This window comes from Papilio machaon, chromosome 25 (genome assembly GCF_912999745.1).
Source record: "Papilio machaon chromosome 25, ilPapMach1.1, whole genome shotgun sequence".
NCBI lineage: Eukaryota > Metazoa > Arthropoda > Insecta > Lepidoptera > Papilionidae > Papilio > Papilio machaon.
In genome coordinates this window covers 5,979,248-5,997,591 of record NC_060010.1, presented here as the reverse complement: position 1 = coordinate 5,997,591, position 18,344 = coordinate 5,979,248, and the positions used below count along the sequence as shown (strand labels likewise).

Genomic DNA, 18,344 nt, shown 5'->3' with positions numbered 1-18,344 from the left:
CAGTCGAAGCGTCTCTCGCTGACTACACGCGATACCAACCTGTGTCTAACAACAAATTAAAAAAATAAAATAAAGACGCGATGACCGAGAAAAGCGCGCCAACTGGAAAGTTCTGACATTTTTTATTTTTCGTGATATTTTTAGTAAACTGTTGAAAAAAGTGTTGTGCGTGTTGTTTAAAAAGTGTATGGACATAGATTAATTATTTAAAATGAAACTAAATTGTCTTTATTTGGTAAGTTTTATTCGAATTATTCTAGTGGTGGTACTTGTATAAACTAAATAGACTTTGGTCAGAGTTCTTAAGATATTTATTTTGTTTTTACGACTAAATGAATAAAATATCCCTGATATTTGTTGTTGTCGCATAGCATTTATGTAGGCTATAAAAAAAATTCTTTCAATAACTTAAGCATATCATGTTTTCCTCTTATATCTAAAGGAATTTTCTTACGTTACAAGTTAAATCGAAGTGAGAAAATAAAAAAAATTATCGTATTTTACCACCTTCGTGACTTCACTTAAAAAAAATTTAGAAAACAAAATGCACAGAGGTATATTTAAAATCTTTAAGATGACCTTGATTAGGTACCACTGGTATACAAATAGTAAGGTTCCAGTAAACAAATAGTAAGGCAGTACAGCAGCATCTAAGATCATATAAAATAACTGTGCTAACGGCAATTCGTAAGAATGCGGCGATCGACGCCACGGCCGACTGGATGCCGTTAGTAATGCATATTGGATGAGCCTGCTCGCTCCAATGGTTACATTATACATAGAATTATCAGGCACCTGACCCATTTCACAAGCGTGACATAAATACTAAAACCTGGACTAGGTCTCAGGAAATCAGTAAGTTATGTCATTGATGTTTCTGACTGTAACCGATTGACAACTCACTCGTCATAATTGCTTCAGTCGTTAATAGTGACAATGGAATTGACAAACATTGCCTTTCTGAATCAGTTGTGTGAAAATACACGTAAGTCATCTCATCATATAATTTGAAATTTATTGTTATTTAAAGGAACCGTTAAATATTAAGATCTCTTCCCACATACAAACTGCTTATTTGAGGTCGAGGACGTACAAGGTGATCATTTAACTTCAACTTACATGTAAAGTGACACTAATCTGATATAAAAGATTTAGTGAACTTAACACAACTCATTGATAAGTAACGCATTACAAATACTTATGTTACTCATATTTACATTTGTCCATAACTGTAGTGTAATAGTGAAAGTGTTTGTCAGTAAATATATATTACTAATATTATAAATGCGAAAGTTTAGATGGATGTTTTTTTAGAAGGCATCGCCAGAACGTCTCAACGAATCTTGATGGCATAGATAGAACATAGTCTGGATGAACACATAGGCTACTAATTAAGTTTTTGTTTTAATTCCGCCCGGACGAAGTCGCGGGCGGTTGATAGTATACAAGGACATGTTGGGAGCTTTCTCCTGAGATACCGTTACTGCGTTCGTCTTCCTACACAGACTACATTCCATACAAGGTCAAATAAGGATATATAAAAGTGTCGATAGTCAAAAAGGATTCGAGTTTTATATGTATTGAAGGTTTGGCGCACTTGCGCTTCAAATTTTAACAATAGATTAAAATGCCTAATGGATCGTAGGTTCGAGTTCCGCCATTCAATCCGTCTACAAGAAACACTAGTACATATAAACAAATCAATAAAATTAGAGTGTCTTCTTGTGTAATTAAAAAAAAACATATTTCGTACACCTTCGTCTGTCTGTCGTTTCTTATTATCTCTGGAACGTCTGGACCGATTTTGAAAGGAAGGTAGCTGATGCACGCTTATATATTATAGGTAACTTTTTTAATTCTGTGCCGACGAATCCGCGGTCTATTGCTAGTTTCAAACTATCATTTAAAAAACATACTTCAGTTTCAGATCATGTTTTATGAGAGACTATATTCTAAATACGTTTTAGTATATGTTATATTTTCCTTTTAGAAGATGTAATCAACAGTATCCTGGTCGTGCGCACGCTGTCAGTATAAACCTGTTAGAGACATGCGAGAGTTAACAAAATAGCAGGTTCTAGAGGCGCCGCCGCTCACCTGCTCACCGGCTGTGTGAGGCGTAGGAATGCGACATACAAAATACGTGATATTATTAACTATATATTATTTTATTATATTAGATGTTTCCAAGTTAAATCGCTCAAAAACTTTATTACCTATTTTCGATGTTAAAATACTTTGTAACTGACCTACAAGTACATTCATTGTCACAAGTGATATCTACTACATTTTACTTACTACAAATATAAATGCGTGTAAGAATGCTGCAGTAGAGTCGGTATTATGTGTGCGTTGTGTCCGCGGTCCCGTTACACTTTCCCGTGGTACATACAACAAGTACAGTCACGTACAATTACATACAGTCGCGTTCAGGTGTAGTACGCAGTCTTCCTGTGTTATAATGACATTGGTTGTGATATGCAGTGTACTGCGCCAGTATGTGTGACGTCATCGGCTAGTTGTTTGACCTTGGCCCAGTGTGGCGCTAGTGTCGCTGACCCGGTAGGGGGTATGATAGAAAATTCAAACAACGATTAACGCATACAAAATCGTGGTATGAAGATAAATATTAGAATACTAGCTGTCGCCCGCGTTTCCGTCCGTACGGAATTAAAAAAAACGTAATAAGTAGCCTATATGATGTTCTACGTCTGTGCCTAATTTCATTATGATCCTACGAGTTCTGGACATACCTCCAAACAAACATCCATACATCTAAACATGTGTATTTATAATATTAGTAAGATGTGTGATTCAATTATCCAATTACTGAAAGAAAAAAATGTATTATTTTCAATGAAAATATGATTTCATGAGTGTTGCGGTAGTGGAAACCAACGATAAAGATGTCCATATCGGGAGAGGCAAGGCGAGGCGCATCGCGTCACGCTCTGCTTTCTAAGAATACCGGAATATACAATGCTTCTGCATTTGTTGTCGGCTAAAACCTGTGCTAAAAACTTTGGATCTTACAATACGATAACTACAACAGTATTATCGCCATAGGAAGTAAGAGCACATGAGAACGCTATCTTACGGTATCTGAGCGCAACTGGGCCACATAACCTAGCTGCGTGACACTACATCACAGTGAAATAAATGTACACCTTTGTCACAATACCGCTAAGAATTATGGTTCAATTCATGCTTGATTTTGACTGAATCGTAACAATCAGCTGATAATTACCTAAAGATATTGTTGTTGTGCTTTCACACGAGGGCAGTAAAATGGAGCAGAGCAGTAGACAATATTGATGGAATGCACAACGCCGTCACACTGCACTGTCCTCGTGTTGATTAAGTCCGGAGTTAGCAGTACCCCGACCTCTAAACAACGCACTCGTAGAAATGAAAAGTAATTATGTTGAAAGTCAGACAATTTACATTTGAAATATACATTATTATAACACTAGCGACCCGCCCCGGCTTCGCACGGGTGCAATGCAAAATATACCTACTACAGAATAAATGCACAATTTATTTAAGGTACTTAAATGGATAAGGATTAATGCTGTATTGTTTAAAATCACTTCGTAAAAGAATAAAAATGGTTATGCTGGGTTATCCCTAAGAGATAGACATATACCATCGCGGACTTTTTTGTTGAACTTTTTAAGGTGAACAATACTGTAGTACATTATTTTGGTCTATCTCGTAGGGTTCAGCCAGCGTTTGCAATATAAGCGCAAAAAAACGTGCTTATTTACGACATCACATTAGAAAACTTTAAATTTATCAGTGTTTCTCTACTATATTATGCATTTATTATACATACAAACCTTCCTTAAGAATCACTCTATCTATTAAAAAAAACCGCGTCAAAATCCGTTGCGTAGTTTTAAAGATCTAAGCATACATACGGACATACAGCGAAAGCGACTTTGTTTTATACTATGTATTGATTGTAACTTGTACAAGTATAAAATTAATATAATTTTTGACTTTCTCATTTGAAATTGTTGTGTAAAGAAAGTATAATTTTCACGGATTATAATTATGAATGAACTTCAAATTCGGTGAATTAAATGTACCATTCTTCTCGCTGTTTTAATATTTATAGCTTATTGTTGTTAAAATTTTATGTTTTTGAAGATCCATTGTGCGGCAGCCAATTCTATTGCGCCGGTTACATTTAAATAAATTGCCATGTTATTGTACGAATCTGTAACAATTGAAAAGTTTTCAAGTCAACATATTCTACGAGAAACTTGCGTACGATTGAAAACAATATAACTTGTGAAATATTTACTGTAAGTAAGTATGGCAAGCTTTATATACCGTATATAAAACGGTTGTTAAAGTTTACGAGAAGTCAGGTAGCGTGTCTCTGCCATTGTTCTCACCCAGCTCCATGAAAATTGTCTCAATCTGACAGCGGTGTGATCTCAATCTTAGCCTCTTTGTTTGGAGCTCGCTCTACTTATTGCAGTTTCACTTACTTAAGTTGTTACTTCGTATCATACTGTCATAGTTTCTTGTCCATCTACATACATATTTTAATATAAAAGTAAATGGCGATTAGCTTGATCTGGAGGAGGAAGAGTTGAAGAAGAGAAAAAAAGTCGAGGATAAGGATAGGGAGATGATGATGTAGATGTATTGTGCAGGTACTGGCGAGCGTGTGGTGCAGCGCGGTGTGCCAGCAGGTCCCCGCGCCCGCCGCTCCCGCAGCGCCCGCCAGCAGCACAGAGAGCGAGGAGCCTCCAGAAGGTTACTATGCCTTCGTCGAGTCACCGAACGCCACGCCTCCAAGGTAAAAAAATAAAATCAACAAAGGGGTTTTAGAAAGCCCCTAAAAATGTCTTCTTTAAGATAAATTAACAATGTGGGCAAAGTTTGAAGAGCAGTTCATTAAGGAAGACCTCCACTTATCCGAAGATACCTTTTGGTTGATGATAGTTATTTATTTTATAACATTACTTAGAGAAAATAGGATATTTGCAAGTCATTTCCGAGTCTCGCAATAACAACTATCTGCGTAGCGCTGGCTCGGCTTTTCCAAACAACTTTCTCCAGCTGTAGTGAACTGTGCTGTGCTCAAATTCCGTACCGTAATTAATTGCTAGCTTTATGAGGAAAAACGGTAACGTGTTAGATATTTGGCAAAACTTTCACCACTTTGTTCAGAAGGATTTTTCAATGACGCAACATAATAATTATGCTGTTGCAAAACAAAGTTGAATTTTTTCAAATTACTAGTGGATATTTGTTAATTTACTTACACTTTAAGACATTTTTCTCAATAATATGCGAAACTTTAACCACTTGATAGGTGGTAGTAATTATTTTTGTGTATTGTGTTCAGGGTGCGTCCCCCTCCCTACCGGCAGTCGTCTGCGGAGTGCGGGGGTCGTGTGGGGGGTGCGGGTGGTGCGGGGGGTGCAGGGGGTGCGGGGGGTGCAGGGGGCGGGCGGGCGCACGTGACGGCGCTCAACCTGTGCGGTGACCTTAACCGCGGCCTCGTGCCCCGCAACCCGCTCGGACAACTGCCGCACGGACAACCTTACCCCTTGTCAGTATACACATTTGAACATCCTTTTAAAAATACGTCGTATTGTAGGATGTATTTCTTTTTGAATCTCACAAAAGTCCATTTTCAATAGAACATCGAGATACAAGGCATGCCTTTTAAGTTCTGTCGTTTTAATATTTCCCGGCAATTTTGTATTTTGCACTGTTTTATATTCGAGTGTGTTTACATTTTGAATCTTAAAACAGTTGAAAGTATTAAGATTAATGCTATTGTTTAGTCACAGCGTCGATTTGAATTTGACAGGTAACGTACGAAAATGAATCTTTCTAAGGAAACTGTTCGTGCAATAATTTTCTACAACTTTAAAAGACGCCTGACACGGCTTCAGTGTTTTGAAGAGCTAACATCTGTGTTCAGTGATGAAGCCCCATGTCTGCGGACTGTCGAACGCTGGTATTTAGAATTCCAGCGTGGACATACTAGTCTTAGTGAAAAATCTCGCGAAGGACGTCCAAAATCCGCCTTCACCGAAGATAACATCATTGCTGTGAGACAACTAATTCTCGAATATCGTCATGTGACGTATCGAGAGATAGAGGTTCTATTAGGCATCTCAGGGACAACCATTCAGAAGATCTTGCATCAAGCGCTTGGTGTGAGAAAGCTAGTTTGCCGTTGGATACCGCATCTGCTTTCAGACGATCACAAGGCGGCCCGCGTCAGATGGTGTAAGAAAACTCTGCAAAGGTTGGACCGAGGAGAGTCAAACCACGTCTACGACATCATCAGTAGTGACGAATCTTGGATCTATGCCTACGATCCTGATTCCAAACAACAATCTACAATCTGGGTCTATCAAGACAAGCCAAAACCGACTAAAGTTGTTCGTCCGCGAAGCACTTTAAAGAAGATGGTGGGCCACCTTCTTTGGAAAAAAAGGCCATGTTGCGACAATTGCACTTGAAGATCGTAGAACGGTGAATGCAGAGTGGTATACCATAGTTTGTTTACCACAAGTCATCGCCGAAATGCGAAAATCTAACTCAAAGCGACGCATTATCCTGCACCACGACAACGCAAGCTTACACAGCGCTCGTCAAACGATTGAGTATTTGAAGCAGGAAAAAGTAGAAATTCTTGACCATCCTCCATACAATCCTGACCTAAGCCCTAACGATTTCTTTACATTTCCTAAAATTAAGAAAAGTCTTCGTGGTCAAAGGTTCCAGCCTGGTGAAGAAGCAGTCGACGCTTTCAAGTGAGTCATTTTCAACACCCCCACTTTAGAGTGGAATAAATGTTATAATAACTGGTTTGAGCGAATGGAAAAGTGTATTAAGCTACGTGGTGAATACCTTTAAAAACAATAAAAAGTATTATAAGATTCTAGTTGTGTTTTTTTCTTCAAACGACAAAACTTAAAAGGCATGCCTCGTAATCTTCAATTATGTCAGACTCTACATCTACATTACACACGTTAAATAGTAATATCTACATTTATGTAATGTTTAATATGCTATATGTATTGTAGCGAATTGATTCGCAACGAGACGCTGCGGTTCTTGTCCCGCACCCTGCCCGTACTGCGCGCCGACGACGCGCTGCCCCGTGTCGCGCACGTGCCGCACCCGGACACCGCCCACTACCCCGCGGACAGTGCCCACTACCCCACGGACACCGCCCACTACCCCACTGACAGTGCCCACTACCCCACGACCGGCGCTCGCTACCCCGCCGATCTACCGCAGGTAGCGGAGATCAACGGCAACAGGTTACATACCAACATTGCATATTCTTTATCTTTCTAGCACCGTTCATGTAGAGAACAAAGTTACATCAATTAAGAGGCCCCAAACTCATGTAGCTTTTTCAATAAGCATAAGAGTATTTGCAGACTGGAGGAGCGGGCGCGGCGGTCGCTGGGGGCGGGGGCGGGGGCGGGGGCGAGTGCGGGGGCGGGGGCGCTGCCGGCGGAGCACCGCGGGGCAGAGGCGGAGCACCGCGGGGCAGAGGCGGAGCACCGCGGGGCAGAGGCGGAGCACCGCGGGGCAGAGGCGGAGGCGCCGCGCGAGAGCCGCAAGTTCTGCGACGGCGGCGGCGTGTGAGTACCTCCACTTTGTACTAGATGGCGCCACACACAGAATAACACGCGCTAACGTTTGCTGCACTTCACATTTTATAACAACCCCCACTTGTATGTGGTTTCTTACGACTTCGGTCGGTCTGCTGAAGTTCCCAGTTATTTTTCATTAACTAATGATTCATTTCTGTTATCGGCGAGTTATCTGTATTGGTTTTAATTGGCGAGTCAACTTGAACTAAGTTTGAACGGAGTAAAACTCAAGTTAAGTAATCTAGAACATCAATTGAGTAAGTTATCGAACTAAAAGCACTATCAAAGGATTAAAACGACTTTAGCACACCGCACTTAATTCTCCCACCTTGGGTTTCCGAGTCTAAAATCTCTGTTTAAAACATATTGCTATCTTTGTTTTTTCAAAGACAGTGACAGGAAACTATTTTGGAAAATTGAGCCCCTTTTCCAAAATGAACCGTTACCTCAGTCCCCCCCATGGCTAAATTACCTACTTTTAAGATCAATTATTATTTTTCATTCTGACTTAGGTCAATAGAAGACAGAGTGAGGATTAGCAATGCTTTAAGTTCAATATTGACCCCAGGGGGTTGATATCGATCCATTTGGGAATCCCTGTTTTAGAGTTTATAGAAAAAAAAACAAAATTAAGTTTATAGTGAAAAGTTTATTTTTTAAATTAAAATGCACTAACAGTAAAATGAACAACATTATATAAGCAGAATTACAAAGTTTATGTAAGAAGCATTTATATTTGTTTATTTTAAGTTGATTATTTATTAATTGTGATAATCTTTTATATGTGTAAATGTAAATAATTTAACTTAAGTAATTCTGTTGCTGAATTACATATGACGTCATTACAGATGATTTTTTTTCGAATAATAGATTTGAATTGATTTTAACTATTTTTAATAGTCATTTTTATATTTTACAATATAATACTTAATATTACTCTAATACAAGCAAAAACCCTTCAACATTTTGTTCTTAATAAAGTAGACATTTATAACAGTGTTAAGGCAAACATTTTCATACTAAAGCTCCCAAATAATATTTATTAAGAAAAACCTTATCTATACCATTGGTGACATTGATGACAGCTGAATGTGCTCTTGTTGTATCATGGGACTGGGGGAGTGTCATGTGTCATGTGACACCGCGGTGGCCCCCATTTTGTGCAGGTGTGCCATAACTTGGTGCAGCGCGTCCTGTCTTGTACCATCCAACATTGTCACACGACTGTCCTTCTCTATCTAAACAGGATAATAATTTTACTGAGTAATGATTGTGCTTGCCGGAGGCCCATAGTCTTCTCTCCCTCCATCCTCTTCTTAAAAGGAAAAGTGGATTTGACAGAGGAGGGGATACATTCTTTACCACAAATTACAGATTTCTATGGGCAACATTCACTTTGCTATTTCTGTGAATTCAAGTGGACGCTTGCTCGTTTGCCACCTTGTTATAAAAAAAGCAAGCATCATTATTAATTCGGCTGAAATGAAATCAATCGAAATTTGATCATTAAATGATTAAAATCCAGTATGGTAGGATATCAGAGATGCAAAAATCATGTACGTAAACTAATTTTCTTCATACATTATATTGAGGTAAATTACAAACAAAAAATATATAAATCAGTGAAGTTAGTCTCGGGTAAGCCGAGTTGTAACAACAATAACTTGTATTAAAATATTAAAAGTGAGATGTGTGAGATGTGTGAGTGTAGTAAGTGCGGTGTGTGTGTCGTGAACTACACCTCTGTTGCTGTAGTCACGAATTGTCTATTCTGAATAAACGTGCCTACACACGCATGTGTACACGTATATGAATCGAGGTACCTACGTATCCCGTCGATAATAACTCTAAATCGGGCTGCACCCGTCACTTAATCGAGGTACCTACGTATCCCGTCGATAATAACTCTAAATCGGGCTGCACCCGTCACTTAATCGAGGTACCTACGTATCCCGTCGATAATAACTCTAAATCGGGCTGCACCCGTTACTTAATCGAGGTACCTACATACCACGTCGATTTTTACTCTAAATCGGAATGCATCCATCACAGATTCGAGATACCTACGTACCTCGTCGATCTTTATGTAAGATGAACATCCTAAAGCAAGGTTTCGCACCCCACCAATGGCCTCCACCACCCCTTACAGCCATCCCTGACCACACTGTCTTAATAACTCTGATTAATATTAACAAACAACTCACCGCAGTGATAATAGTGATACACGACATATTGACATCGCATATAAACTGTACTTCTGATATTAATGGCAATTGTATAATCGCTTACCAACTGTATCTCTGAATCTGAATCAAAACTGAATCACGATCTCTGTTTGCCTTTTTATAGCATTCAGCCAAAGTGAGTAAAACATTACCCTCCAATAATTATAATATTCTGAAGTTGTTAAGGAGAAAATATTGCTAGTTCAAATACTTAGTTTTTTACCGAACTAATTCGCGTGCGTTCGCGACAGTCTGGAGGCGAGTACAGTCTGTGTGAGTGTAGTGAGTGCGGTGTGTGTGACCTGTGCGCGGTATCGGAGGTGCTCGGGCCACACGCAGGTGTCGAAGTATCCGGCCACGTCTGGAGGCGAGTACAGTCTGTGTGAGTGTAGTGAGTGCGGTGTGTGTGACCTGTGCGCGGTATCGGAGGTGCTCGGGCCACACGCAGGTGTCGAAGTATCCGGCCACGTCTGGAGGCGAGTACAGTCTGTGTGAGTGTAGTGAGTGCGGTGTGTGTGACCTGTGCGCGGTATCGGAGGTGCTCGGGCCACACGCAGGTGTCGAAGTATCCGGCCACGTCTGGAGGCGAGTACAGTCTGTGTGAGTGTAGTGAGTGCGGTGTGTGTGACCTGTGCGCGGTATCGGAGGTGCTCGGGCCACACGCAGGTGTCGAAGTATCCGGCCACGTCTGGAGGCGAGTACAGTCTGTGTGAGTGTAGTGAGTGCGGTGTGTGTGACCTGTGCGCGGTATCGGAGGTGCTCGGGCCACACGCAGGTGTCGAAGTATCCGGCCACGTCTGGAGGCGAGTACAGTCTGTGTGAGTGTAGTGAGTGCGGTGTGTGTGACCTGTGCGCGGTATCGGAGGTGCTCGGGCCACACGCAGGTGTCGAAGTATCCGGCCACGTCTGGAGGCGAGTACAGTCTGTGTGAGTGTAGTGAGTGCGGTGTGTGTGACCTGTGCGCGGTATCGGAGGTGCTCGGGCCACACGCAGGTGTCGAAGTATCCGGCCACGTCTGGAGGCGAGTACAGTCTGTGTGAGTGTAGTGAGTGCGGTGTGTGTGACCTGTGCGCGGTATCGGAGGTGCTCGGGCCACACGCAGGTGTCGAAGTATCCGGCCACGTCTGGAGGCGAGTACAGTCTGTGTGAGTGTAGTGAGTGCGGTGTGTGTGACCTGTGCGCGGTATCGGAGGTGCTCGGGCCACACGCAGGTGTCGAAGTATCCGGCCACGTCTGGAGGCGAGTACAGTCTGTGTGAGTGTAGTGAGTGCGGTGTGTGTGACCTGTGCGCGGTATCGGAGGTGCTCGGGCCACACGCAGGTGTCGAAGTATCCGGCCACGTCTGGAGGCGAGTACAGTCTGTGTGAGTGTAGTGAGTGCGGTGTGTGTGACCTGTGCGCGGTATCGGAGGTGCTCGGGCCACACGCAGGTGTCGAAGTATCCGGCCACGTCTGGAGGCGAGTACAGTCTGTGTGAGTGTAGTGAGTGCGGTGTGTGTGACCTGTGCGCGGTATCGGAGGTGCTCGGGCCACACGCAGGTGTCGAAGTATCCGGCCACGTCTGGAGGCGAGTACAGTCTGTGTGAGTGTAGTGAGTGCGGTGTGTGTGACCTGTGCGCGGTATCGGAGGTGCTCGGGCCACACGCAGGTGTCGAAGTATCCGGCCACGTCTGGAGGCGAGTACAGTCTGTGTGAGCGCCGCAACAGGCACTCCGCGTACTCCAACACAAAGTAGTACCTGCACACGCATACATCTACTCTAACTATATACACTCTAACCTGGATAAATCAGTGTTCAGAGGACGGCGATATTTCTCTCACTTATAAATGTCTAGGAAATAGTCATTATCAGAGCTGGGCATTAACTCGTTAATCCGTTAATCGTTAATTAACGAAGTTAACATTTTGCTTAACGGATTAACTTTTAAGTTAACTTCAAAAAGTGTTAACGCTTTTGTTAACTTCCGTTAAACTCAACTTCCGTTAATAAAAGTCCGTTAATCGTTAAATTAGAAACTTGGAGACATGCTGTCATTTTGTTTAAATTACGCGCCACGCCACGCTCATAAGTTCAGCTATGTTGGGCGACTGACGGCGACTCGAATTGGTGAACGAACGAATTGATAATTGATATATGTGAAGTTCACGTGCAAGTGTGATGCATCAGCGTCCGGGAAAAACGTGACCAACAGAAAAAGAAGGTTCGAAATAGTATATTTCATTACGAGTATATAAAAGCAAGAGTATGTAATAGCCCACATTCCGAACGCTCTTCGTCCCTGCAATACGCCACTTTTTGAGCAACTGTATTAAAACACTTTTTTACTGTGTGCTTTTTCTTTAGCTTTTCCAAACTCGGGCGTTCTCTTTCCCAACCGTCAAAATAATGTTTATTAAAAAGAAAAAAACAACCGCGAAGTTTTTACAAAAAAAAATATCATTGAAGTTTATGATTCATGCAATTTTTTCCAAAAAGAAGCTCCTAATTTGTTACAATATCAGATTTAATGATTTGATTCAATGAATTAGGTTAGGTTTCATTTTATTTAATATCTTTAAATTCAATTTTCATTTCATAGTAATAAAAATAATCTACTGGAGACTTGGACGATTGGGCATAGTTCCCTTTGCCTTCCCAGAATGGGTGAAGAAAACAAAAAAAATCTCTGTTTGTATTCTTTTACGGTTGGCGCCATTTTTCAAACATTTTAGTTAGTTGAGTTTATTGTGTTTTTATTATTCTATTAAATTGTTTCATTTTTCGCAACTATATTAAAAATAGTTGTTTAGTACACGTGCGGAACTGTCATTACAATTTGTTCCAACGGTCAACCCTCACCTTCGGCTGCGCCTCGGCTCGGGTAGACATTTGTTGGAATTCTTTGCAATGACAGGCTTTCCGCACTCGTAATGAAATATACTATAATGGATTCATACTTGTCTCTAATACTAATGTGTTATAGAATGTATAGTCAAATTACTATTTTAAACAAGTGTCGCCACAATAAGTGTGAAATTAGTATGTACAATTTTGGTATGGTTAACTGTTAACGATTAACTTTAACTTGCGTTAAATTTTCGAAAATTTTACGCTTTACCGATTAACGAAGTTAATTTTTTAATTAACGAATTAACGATTTACGAAGTTAACTTTTCGATTAACTGTGCCCACCTGTGGTCATTATCAATTATAGGGGTTTAGTAAATGATACAAAAAATATAAAATTGCATCTTTATATGGCCTTTAAATGTTTTGAGTTTCATTCATACAAATATTATTTTTAAAACGAGAAATTCTTGCAATAAAGCAAATAAAAGTTTCAACGTACCTTAAATTACAAATATTCATGATAGGTGCATAATTCAACACTGTAAAACCTTCCACTATCAAAATACTCTTCCCTTTCAACTCCAATCTCCCTTCTTCTCTCTCTTTACAGGAATAATGCGAACAATCCTTTCCCTCCATAGTACTTATTATATCTTTATACATCTTATCCATATCCAAGGACGATAGTATATCATAGTTATTATGTTCTAAGCCTTCACACTTCACATGATTGGGACTATCATCGGGATAGAAATATTTATCTTGGTGGAAAACATATACCGGAGTTAATCTATCTTTCAATTGATTTGCTAAAGTAGTTTTCCCACCACAAGTAACTCCGGACACTCCGATGACAATCCAATTGGCAGATACATTAGTCATCTTGGAAGTTATAAGTAAGGGTGTATGTGGTATAAAGTGAAGGACATTAGACCACCTATGAAGAAAAAGCCCCAAACAGCGCAAGCCAATAATACCCACTTTGGATCCGGAATATATTGGTATATTGATAAATCTAAAATTTTAAAACACAATGCAAACTCTAACCTTTTACTTCAACTTGACACAGGATTAAAAATAATTATTGTGACGTTTTTTTCAACATTTTTATGCAAGCATCAGAACTTCGTCACAAATAACTCTCAGATGTTTTATAAAACATCGAAAATCATTTAGTATACATTTAATAAGAGAAATTCACACTAAAAACTCCTTTACTAACCAACTAACTACTATGTGGCATTTGTCCAGAAAATTATCGGAAATCTCTAAAAAAATTGTTACAAAATAAAACTAATCTTACGAATATTATAAATACATTAGATGGATGAATATTTAAAGGTATCTCTGGAACAGCTCGATGGATCTTAATGAAATTTTGCATAGATGTAGTGCCAAGTTTTTTCTCATATTCCGCACGGACGGATTCTAAGGTGACAGCTAATATATAATAAACTAAACAAAATAAATGAAATCTTACCTTTGTCTATAAAAGGATAGGTATTAACCCAGAACACGAGTAAAAAAAAAACTGTAACCGTACACAGTAGGGTCAACTTGCCTAACACTGCATCTGGTACATCCATATATGCATTGTGACAACAAACGGCAACTTTTTGATAATTTAGCTGCAGAAATATTGCTTTTCAAATTTCTTGTAAGATTCTCCCGGAAACAGAATTGATTTGTGGTCGTCCTTTTTCACTTCAATCTTTTCCAATAATGGTTTACGTTTTACAGCTCTCTCTACAATCTGAAAATAAATATAAAGTTTTGTTAAAAATGACACTTTGATGAAATTAATTACTTCACTGACATCATAGTTTTACATTAAAATAAGATTTACCATTTATAAATAAAAATTATATAACAATTAAAAGTTATACAAATTCTATACATTAAATAAAAAAATAAAGCAACACAAAAATAATTATATTTTGAAATATTAATACATTCTATCTTTAATAAATTCACAATGTAATAAAATACACTAGTTAACACAGTTTACATAATGCTTACAAAACCTTGCCATTATCTTATCACTGTACAAAACAAAGCAATAAATCATTTGATAGTAAGAAATTAAATGTACATATATGTAACATATATACATAAGAAAAAAGCATAATTATGTTAAAAACCCTTAATACATAGTAAAAATTCCATCTCAATAAATCAAGTGTCTTTATTTTTAATCTATATGTTAAGATGACTTGCTTGAAACTGAAGTGTTCTCAAATCCTACTATATTATTATGATTTAAATTAAAAACATGTCCATGATAGAATATTTGTAATCTACAATTCATTCTTGTTTATACAATACCAGTCATCTGTTAAGCATAACATTTTGACAATGACTTCAAAACATCACTAACCGCTGTACTTAATTGTTGAACAGTAACATAAACTAAACTTACACTTCATGACTCTTGACAATTGTTGGATGCATCAACAAAATATATACTATAATCATGTGTTTCTCCTACAAAAACTTGTCATGTATCTCTTTGACCAGAGATATATTTTTGCACAGATGTTTCAGTTGAGTAAACAGATAATGTTCTCACTTCAACATGATATAAAATACCACTTACTTTTTCAGCAACAGTACTGTTTGCAGTAGGCTTTGACAAAGCCAAGAGTTTTTTGATATTTTCTTCTGCTATTTCCTTCTCCGACTTTTTCTTTTCTTTTTGTGGCTTTTTAGTCGTACGTCTGTACGGATGATTCAAGTCTGTAAAGTTTATAACATTATTATTAGGACACGGAAAGATAATTTTTTATATTGTAAAAGTCAAGGCTCTAATGATTATTTTTATCAATGACAAATGATATTTACGCACACGATATTATTTTCTGTAATGTAAACAGTTATTTTTCACATTTACTTGATAGTAACGTCAAAACTTGAATATTAAAATTCCTATATAATAATAGACTAACTAACCTCGAACTATGTTCGACTCCTGAGGTCGCGTCTTCTTTTTCCTTCCCTGTGGTTGTTTCTGTCCACTCTTCTCTGTAACAATATATCGGTTGTTATAACCACGTTATGGTTACACTTTTAAAAAAATAATGTACAATTATCCACTAATCACCTTCTTCTTCAACGAATGCGAGCGCTTGTCGTACTAAAGCTGATGACATTTTATTACTAGGGAACTCTGAGAAAACATTTATTTCGTAGTGTAAGCGACTAATAATTCTAACCTCTCTGAAAATTTCAAAATGTGAAACGTCAATGTCAAAGAGTTTGTCTTGTGTCAATGTCACAGCGCTGCACAAACGTTCGAAACTTTCACATAAAACATAGTGTCTTTGTTAATTTATTTACAAAAAAAAACTCATTTTATTGTTTTAACGCCACTATACGAATTTTTAAGTTTTTATTTTATTGTTAGAGCAAATAGCGTATATTAAAAAAATTTAATCGCAGGTTGTGCATGCTGTATCGTGCAATCAATGGTGACTCCGCCGCGGGTCCGGAGCGCCGCGAAGACCCCGGGGCTCCGGCTCCCGTCCCAGCTCGCTATGAGGTACCGCGCATTCAGAAAATTCCTTTTGGAATATTGGTTACTCATCTATTATCTCTTCCCCTTGTTCAAATTTATTTTCTGTCATCATATACCCAAGTTTTCGACGAGGTGACGAGGTGGCATGTTACACTGTGCATGGTGTTATCAGGGTCCGCCGACGCCATGTCCAGCTCGTGTGGAGTACGCGACGCCGGTGTTCGCGCGCAACTACCAGGGCGTGTGGCGCTACGTCGTACAAATACCTTACGAGGGATACTTCACACAGACTGTTGAAGTCACCAGGTGGGACTTATTATTGTTACAATCTTTATATTTTCACATTTAAGATGAAATGATTATTGTAAGAGTGTGGTAAGCAAGTGTTGAATTGTCTTGTTGTTTCAGATGTATGCAGTCACGTTGTCACTTCCTGGAGGGGGGATGTCTGAGTTCACCTCGCTGGGTGTCATTGCTGGTGGCGGAACTGCACCAGCAGCCGCAACCCTCACATGTCAGCACAAGCAATACATACAGATTTAATTAGTCATACAGAAGTCGTATTGTGTATATCTATATATATATATATATATATATATATATATATATATATATATATATATATATATATATATATATATATATATATACATAGTCAGAAAGTCGTTTTAGTTACACTATTTATAACTCAAGAACGGCTGAATCGATTTGACTGAAAATTGGTGGGCAGGTAGCTTAGAACCAGGAAACGGATATAGGATAATTTTTACCCCGTTTTCTATTTCTTATTCTGCGCGGACGGAGTCGCGGGTAAAAGCTAGTTTATAATAAACGTACATTACAGGAGGAGACGCTGGAGGGCAGCTCTGAGAAATCCATACATTGTGACACTAATACATCTCAAGGTTGCTATCAGGTCAGTTACATTGAGATTCCTATAACAGTTCTTTCCAAAAATCGATTTGTCTACCTAATTTGAGATCCATCTTTTAGCCACCTTAAAAAAAAATCGCTCCTAAGTCATAATTGTTTCGTTTACTACACTTTACTGTGAGATGACCGTGTCCAGGTGAGGCTGTACTACGACTGGTTCCTGGTGCCGGGCTCCTGCAAGTGTTGGAGACCAGATTACTTCGCACGTTACGTCCGCAGACATCATGAACTCTAACTTAGGTATATTCAATCTGAACATTCTTCTCAATAACTTTGAGGTCAGTATACTGCAGTGTATTGCTCACTTCATTTTTATTTATTTATCAAAATAACATTTCTATAACTTTTATATATAACTCTGTGGTATTTTTTTTCTGCTTAACTTTTATTCTGTAAAAAGTAGACGTACATATTTATATAAATGATCAGTATTTTATCTGTATTTTTGTTGCGTAAATTTCGTTATAACTATTTTTAATCTGTAGTATTTCAGTCAATCTTCCTTTTTATCTATGTCTTGTTATAGTTTTCGTATTGGTCCTTCAAGTCGGATATGACCAAAAATACTCATTTTTTATTATCTATGTTTTATTTTTTTTTAATTAATTACTTTTATTTTTTGTTAGGTTTCATTATGTTAACCTCATTTAAAAAATTCAACTTTTATTTTTGGTCTACATATTGGCGCTTAACGATTGAAAAATATTATATGTAATGTATAAATGCATTTTATTTAATATATGACCCATTTTTTAATGAAAATTACTTAATAAAAAAATAAATAGTAATCACAAGGTTAAAAATAAATAAATAATGTACATAAATAATTATATCTTTAAAATATATAATATATAAGAATAAATAGAATATTTTATCAAATGCATAATTACGGTGCTAACTATTTGTAGGAATATTTAAAATTATTATATAATATTGTAATTATTAATGTTAAAAAATACATAATAATAATAATGATTATTTCCAAACTCTGGTTGCATTTATAGTTGTAATAAATATAGTATTAGATTTATATTTATATAAGTTTAATTTATTAATAAAGCACCAAACAAGAATAGCTATTTTATTTATCATCGTGTTATTAGAAGACGCAAATATCTTATTAATTTAGATATATTCTCTACTAGCTTTTGCCCGCGACTCCGTCCGCGCACATTTATAAATAAAATGTAATAAGTA

The 18,344-nt window shown here is 38.2% G+C and overlaps 2 protein-coding genes across 2 annotated transcripts; one reads left to right on the top strand and one right to left on the bottom strand.

The window, feature by feature from the left end:
• The first annotated feature begins 8 nt into the window (after positions 1–8).
• On the top strand, positions 9–17,528 carry LOC106715765. The gene is made up of 12 exons (XM_045684150.1): positions 9–235; positions 4,668–4,813; positions 5,366–5,421; positions 5,464–5,572; positions 7,065–7,304; positions 7,428–7,503; positions 7,567–7,634; positions 16,139–16,238; positions 16,387–16,520; positions 16,623–16,728; positions 17,059–17,130; positions 17,284–17,528. The coding sequence occupies exons 1-12, from the start codon at positions 212–214 to the stop codon at positions 17,380–17,382; spliced, it is 1,230 nt and encodes a 409-aa protein (XP_045540106.1). The 5' UTR covers positions 9–211; the 3' UTR covers positions 17,383–17,528.
• On the bottom strand, positions 8,594–14,328 carry LOC106717424. Its single transcript, XM_045684168.1, has 4 exons — positions 14,181–14,328; positions 13,200–13,715; positions 10,174–11,608; positions 8,594–8,884 (listed from the first exon to the last, which is right to left on the bottom strand). The coding sequence occupies exons 2-4, from the start codon at positions 13,580–13,582 to the stop codon at positions 8,771–8,773; spliced, it is 1,932 nt and encodes a 643-aa protein (XP_045540124.1). The 5' UTR covers positions 13,583–13,715; positions 14,181–14,328; the 3' UTR covers positions 8,594–8,770.
• Positions 17,529–18,344: the final 816 nt, after the last annotated feature.